Raw genomic sequence first — 6699 nt, 5'->3', positions numbered from 1 at the left:
TTGGGCGCAGTTACAGTTTTCTTTGTTGTTCAATAAAACTAAGCATTTGTTTTTATACAAGCTGGCACATGTTAGAGTACAGCTATAGGAAATAATTCATAAATTGAAAGTTCAGCAGGGAGGATGAACATGGAAAGGCAATTTTTGTTGCTTTATTAAATATCATCTTTGCAGGTCAGTAACAAAACACTACCAGCACATCTTGGCCTTGGCATTCGCTGTAGAAGAACTGAATGAGAATCCCACCTTCTTACCAAACTTCACTTGGGGTTTCTACATCCTCAACAGCTACAACCTTGGAAGGATGACTTATAAGGCAACCCTCAACCTGCTTTCTACACAGCAGAAGTTGGTCCCTAACTTCAGTTGTAATATTCAGAAGAATCTTATAGCTGTCATTGGAGGCCTTTTGTCTGAAACCACTTCCAATATGGCCTCCATTCTGAACATTTACAAGACACCACAGGTAAACTTTAAACATGGGAATATAGAGATTTCACAATTCTGACATATAATTTAACTTGTTGATTTCATCCATTGGAAACATAACAATGCATTCTTTTCAGCTCGCTCATGGATCATTTTCTGCTGCCCAGGGTGACAAAATGCAGTTCCCTTTCATGTATCAGATGGTCCCCAATGAAATCTATCAATACAGGGGAGTTGTACGCTTGCTTCAGCATTTTGGATGGACTTGGATTGGGCTCCTGGCTATGGATGATGATAATGGAGAAAAGTTTCTTCAGACAATAATACCGATACTCTCTGAGAATAACATTTGTTTTGCATTTGTGTTCAAATTAATAAAACAAGTTTATATGGAAGAGATTACAGACTTGGCTTTATTGCAGTGGGAAATGTACCCAGTCCTCATGGACAAAAAAGCAAATGTATGTTATATATATGGAGAGCTTCCAGCCATGATTGTTTTTAGACTCGTCCTTTATTCAGCACCATTTGTTTTATTGCCTCCTCTGGGCAAAGTGTGGATAGTTACATCACACTGGGAGTTTGAGTCAATTTCTGTCCAAAGGATTGAAAATATAGAATCCTTCCATGGTGCTCTGTCTTTTACAGTCCATTCTAATCAGCCACCAGGATTCCAAAAATTCCTTCAAGCCATAAGACCTTCCTGGGTTGGAGGAGATGGTTTTATTCAGCACTTCTGGGAACAGGCATTTGGCTGTTCATTAAAACAGTCTCATGAGCAGAAGGAAAATGAAAAAATCTGCACTGGGGAGGAGAAACTGGACAGCCTCCCTGGGACTGTGTTTGAAATGGGAATGACAGGCCACAGCTACAATATCTACAATGCTGTCTGTGTTGTGGCCGAAGCTTTGCACAACATCCACCTGTCTGGATCCAAACATAGAAGAGTGATAGAAGGAGGAATGTTGGACATTCATAATGTACAGCCCTGGCAGGTATTGAAGTTGGTCAAACAGGTCATCATGTCATCCAGGGATGGACAGAATTCTTCTCTTTAAGTCTAATTATATAAGTGCCCCTTTAACTTTGCAAATCCAGTACTTTAATCAACTTATACTTTTTAAAATCTCTCTCTCTCTCTCTCTCTCTCTCTCTCTCTTTGTGTGTGTGTGTGTGTGTGTGTGTGTGTGTGTGTGTGTGTGTTTCCCCCCAATCTAGTTCCACAACATTTTAAGGAGAATCTTGTTCAATAATAGTGTTGGAGAAACCATGCAGTTTGATAAAGATGGAGAATTAATTATGGTTTTTGATGTTACCAACTGGGTTACGTTCTCAAATGGGTCATTTTCTAGAGTAAAAGTGGGAAGTCTGGATCCTCATGCTCCTTCAGACAAACAGCTAACTCTGAATGATGATGGAATTGTGTGACATAGAAGCTTTAACCAGGTGAGGCATAGTGAAAAAATATTCTGTTCTTTAACCTCAATTCCTTTGTAAGACAGCAAGTTCCTTCTTTATAAACTGAGGGATTAAGAAATTCCACCACATGTTCTTCACTTGCATTTCCTGTTCTTTCCTTATAGATTATAATATCCCCTTTGAACGTATCTTCTAAAAACTTGTGTTCTCCTCTTCATTTCTATTCATGATGTAAATACTCTATAAAGGCTATTTTAAACCCGAATGAAAATTACCTCAATATACTCCAGCTTTAATTCCCTACATCCATATCTCCTTCATCTATTCCTGTGCAGAAGTGCCAGTCCCCAGGCTTCCAGCTGCTAGCAGTTCCCTCACTCAAGTTGCTTGCTCAGCATCAGAGAGATCCCATGCATTGGTGTTCCCACGCTGTGGAACAGGCTACTTGAGGAGGTGGGGACCAGATTTAGAACACTTTGTGATGTGCTTAAATTTCCTCTGCCATGGCTTTTAATGGGTATAACCTGCCAGTATTTCTTGTGTGGAGAGAGTTATTGGGGGATTTGTTTAGTTATTTTTAGATTGTAAGGCTTATAGGCATTATTTGAAAGACATGAGAAATGTTGGGAATTAAATATTTGAATAAAAATAAAAAAAATATTACCAATATCTGATAATATGTTCATATTTACATTGTTTAAAAATTGTAATTACACATACAACAGAGATCAGCAGAATATACGCTCATTACTATGAGATAAGCAGAATATATGTTTGGAAGTGGTGGCCTAACCAAAGGAACTATGAATCCAAAAGGAACTATGACAGCAAAAATGGAAGGAGAAGCCCCTCTCCCTCCCCACCACAGATTGAAATACACCCAAACATGAAAAGCTGCACAGATTTCTCAAGGGGATGCTTTTTGTAATGCCTAAGAGTCCCCAATTTGTGTGGTGAACAGAACTCTCTTACAACACAGAAATTCCTAAAGTCCTGGTCTAAGATTTTGTTTCAAATCCTGCAACCATTTACCTCTATTTCTGTTTTTTTTTAATTCATGTTCAAGTTCCAGTAAAAGTTAGTAAATTATTGAAAAGAGGTGGTAGGGTTAGCATAATTATCCATTCAGTTCTCAGATTTTATCACATTCCTTAAAAATGCTTTCTTCCTTGTCTAAACTTGAAAACAATTTGATATTTGAACATTTCAGAAGATTGGGATTTTTTTTGCATTTTTGTCACAACTTTCCAGATGATTCTGGTATGGTTTGATTCAGATACAGTGTATGTAAAAATAGTGATTACAAATTTTTGATACATATGAATATCCTTTTGGCTCATGATGACCAACAGACCCATCCTTGACTCATATCTTCAGTTCTGTGAAGGTAGACATTCTTGCCATTATCAGATGCTTTCTGCATCTGGGCCTCAACACATAGTATATATCGATATGGGTTAGATGGTTCTTCTGATCTACACAAGACCACACATAATTGTGTTACTCCTTTGTTTCATGCCCCTCTCCAAGGGTATTCTATTCTGAGTTTCTCACTCCCTTTATAGCTTGTCTAGCCATGTTATGCATATTTTAATTAATCACACATCTGTGATCTAGTTGGCACCAATCATCATGATATACTACTGTCTAATTTGTACATGGGCAGATTTGTTCTCTCTGATGTCACCATTTCTTGCCACAACCCCATTATTGGTATCAGAAAAAAATTACTTGATTCTCTCCTTCCTTTCCATTGATTGACAGGCACTTCCCCTTTCTGTCTGCAATGACCACTGCCATCCCGGCTACAGCAAGAAAAAAAAGGAGGGAGAGAAATTTTGCTGCTATGACTGCATCGCATGTTCAGAAGGGATGGTGTCTGAGCAGATGGGTAGGAAGCAAGCTGCAAAGAATTCTGGTCCAATCGGCAAAAGTAATGTGCCCAGGCCTGCTGTCCTGCCATTTGATATGCAGAAATAAAGAGATGCAGCTTTTTATGGAGGAGAAATAAACACCATCAGCTAGTAATGCTGGCAACCCCACTGGTGCTTAGACACCATTAGACACCATTCCCCACAGAACTAACACATTTTAAATTTACAGAATCTGATTAGCGGTATGGAAGCCCCTACTAAATCAATTGTTCTTGGCAAACCTGACTGTTGCCACTGCCAGGCCTCAGACCAGGTAACCTGCTCATTCACACATGGTCCTTGGGGGTGGCCCAGGCTGCCAGGGCTGCCAAGTTGGCTACACAAACCTATCTGAATGAAAAGTAGGCAGATAGTTCAAGCTCTTATGCATTAAGCTCATTGATTCATATTATTCTGAAATGTCATTCCTTCCCTTTCCATTTATTCGCTTTCCCTTCCCCCTTCTTCCCTCCCATATGCCTTTTGATGATATTGTTCTTTGCGGTTGCTGTGCCTCACATTGTTTGCTGTTGTCTGCCTTGCAGATAGATACAGTCAGTCACTGTATGGGTAGAATGAGGGCCAAGCTACAAGTGACGAATGACACTTGGGGCCAAGCTACACATGACGAATGACACTTGAACAGCAAGTGTATTTCTCCCTGTTCACTTGCCCTCCACTCAATCCACTTGCCGTTCAAGTGTCATTCGTCATGTGTAGCTTGGCCCTTGAACAGCAAGTGGATTGAATGGAGAGCAAGTGGAGGGCAAGTGAAAAGGGAGTAATACACCTGCCGTTCAAGTGTCATTCGTCACTTGTAGTTTGGCCCTGAGAGACTGTCTTTCTTCATCTCTCCCAACCTCCCACTTCTTCCTGCCATTCTCAGTGAATGTTATGGTAGAACCGGAGATACAAACAGAGTCTTCTGTGAAATGTCCTCATTCTGTGTTGTGTAAAGGGAAGGGAGGAGAAAGGCAGACTATTCCAGCATATGAATTGGCTGTTTCACAAGCTATCTGACTGGCCCATATTTCAAGGTAAAGTATTAACTAAAGCCAGGAATATACATGTGCTCTGTAGAAAGCATATGGACAATTATCTCCAAGACTAGGAACCAAGCCCGTCGTAAAAACAATGGGCTCTAGAAAACAGTACTCCTGCTCATGCCATGTCCATGGAGAGTGGCAGGCAAGCAGGACCAGTAGGGAGGCCTTTCCTTCACAGAATCTCCCAGTGCAGGGCCTGGGCCAGATGGAGGGAGGCTAGTTGCAACTAGCCTGCCAACTCCTCCTGAGGGCCTCTCTGCATGCTCCTTCTGGAAGCCACGTCAGGTCCCTCTCCACCAGCCATGGTGATCCTCTCTTTCTGGGAACTGCTGGGGTGTCCATTGGGACAGAGGGGTGCCAGGAGGGGTGCCACTCTCCAGCCAGCCCCTGCCAGCTTGAGGGCCTGAGGCAAGGCTGCAGCCGCCCATCACGCTCCAAACCTGTGGGGGGGGGGTCGTGGCTGGGCCTTCCCATTGCTCTGAGCCTTCCCAGCCACTGGAGGGCCATGCTGCCTTACTGGGCCTTCTGCTGGTGTGCAAGCAAAGATACCTCTCCCAAGGCTTTTCAGCAATGAAGAAGGCCTTCTCTGAGGGCTGCTTCTCCAGGCTTATCCTGGCGCAGGTGCAATGTTGCTGACGACTCACTGTGCCTGTGCCAGGATAAAAAGTGAGTTGTCAGTAACATGGGTTGCCTTTTATATATTAGGATATTGGTCACACCTTTAAATATTTTCTTTTTTATTCAGACATAGATACTTGTGTTGAATGTCCAGATGATCGTCATCCCAGCAAAGACAATAACCAATGCATTCCCAAGGTCACAAGCTACCTTTCCTATAAAGAGACTTTAGGGAGCATCTTAGCTATGTTAGCTATTACTTTCTCTCTGGTAACAACCTTGGTGCTTGGAACCTTCGTGAAATACAAGGATACTCCCATCATCAAAGCCAACAACCAAAGCCTCACCTACATTCTCCTCATCTCCCTCCTCCTTTGCTTCCTCAGCAACTTGATCTTCATTGGTCAGCCAAGGAAGATAACCTGCCTTCTCCGCCAAACGACTTTTGGCATCATCTTCTGTGTGGCCCTTTCCAGTGTATTGGCCAAAACCATCACTGTGGTTCTGGCCTTCATGGCCACCAAACCAGGATCCAAGATAAGGAAATGGGTAGGCAAAAAAATGGCATATTCTATTGTTCTTTCGGGCTCCTTTATTCAAACACTGATTTGTACTCTTTGGTTAAGTACTTCCCCTCCATTCCCAGAAAAGAATATGAACTCAGTGCCGGAGACAATCATACTAGAATGTAATGAGGGCTCTGTTACTATGTTTTATTCTGTCCTTGGCTATCTTGTATTTCTGGCAATTGTGAGTTTCACTGTTGCATTCCTAGCTAGGAAGTTACCTGACAGTTTCAACGAAACCAAATTTATCACCTTCAGTATGTTGGTCTTTTGCAGTGTTTGGTTTTCCTTTGTTCCAACTTACCTGAGTTCCAAAGGGAAATACATGGTGGCTGTGGAGATCTTCTCCATCTTGTCCTCCAGTGCTGGCTTATTGGGTTGCATCTTTTTTCCTAAATGCTACATCATTTTGCTGAGGCCAGACCTGAACAGGAGGGAATGGATAATGAAGAAAGTGTGAAAATCTCAGCCATCTGCAGTTATCAAAACTGGATGTGGTCTGAAATTCAATTGCTGTGTCAGTGAAGAAAGAAGGATCTCTCATTTCTTATTTACTGCCTGCTGTCACTAGTCATAATCCCGCTTCAGTAGCTTGGCAGCAGTATAGAAAGGCGAACAAGAGCCTGTTTCAAAGGTCATAGCCTTAACAAAGGGAAAGTTTTCCTCCAGATGAAACTTCAAAATCTGTTTTTCTTTTCACAATATAGT

General features: G+C 41.9%; 1 protein-coding gene across 1 annotated transcript; it reads left to right on the top strand.

The window, feature by feature from the left end:
• The first annotated feature begins 430 nt into the window (after nt 1-430).
• On the top strand, nt 431-6451 carry LOC129339462 (vomeronasal type-2 receptor 26-like). The gene is made up of 3 exons (XM_054994043.1): nt 431-466; nt 3613-3739; nt 5553-6451. The coding sequence occupies exons 1-3, from the start codon at nt 431-433 to the stop codon at nt 6449-6451; spliced, it is 1062 nt and encodes a 353-aa protein (XP_054850018.1).
• Nucleotides 6452-6699: the final 248 nt, after the last annotated feature.

This window comes from Eublepharis macularius, chromosome 12, assembly GCF_028583425.1.
Source record: "Eublepharis macularius isolate TG4126 chromosome 12, MPM_Emac_v1.0, whole genome shotgun sequence".
NCBI lineage: Eukaryota > Metazoa > Chordata > Lepidosauria > Squamata > Eublepharidae > Eublepharis > Eublepharis macularius.
Note: the sequence above shows the minus strand (reverse complement) of the source record. Positions and strands in the feature narration are given on the sequence as shown.

Bases quoted from the DNA above. Each gene is read 5' to 3' on its own strand.
- LOC129339462 (XM_054994043.1), top strand. From the start codon at position 431: ATGGCCTCCATTCTGAACATTTACAAGACACCACAG. The intron at 467-3,612 runs GTAAACTTTAAA...ATTGATTGACAG, and splicing joins ACATTTACAAGACACCACAG to GCACTTCCCCTTTCTGTCTG. The intron at 3,740-5,552 runs GTAGGAAGCAAG...TTTTTTATTCAG, and splicing joins GATGGTGTCTGAGCAGATGG to ACATAGATACTTGTGTTGAA.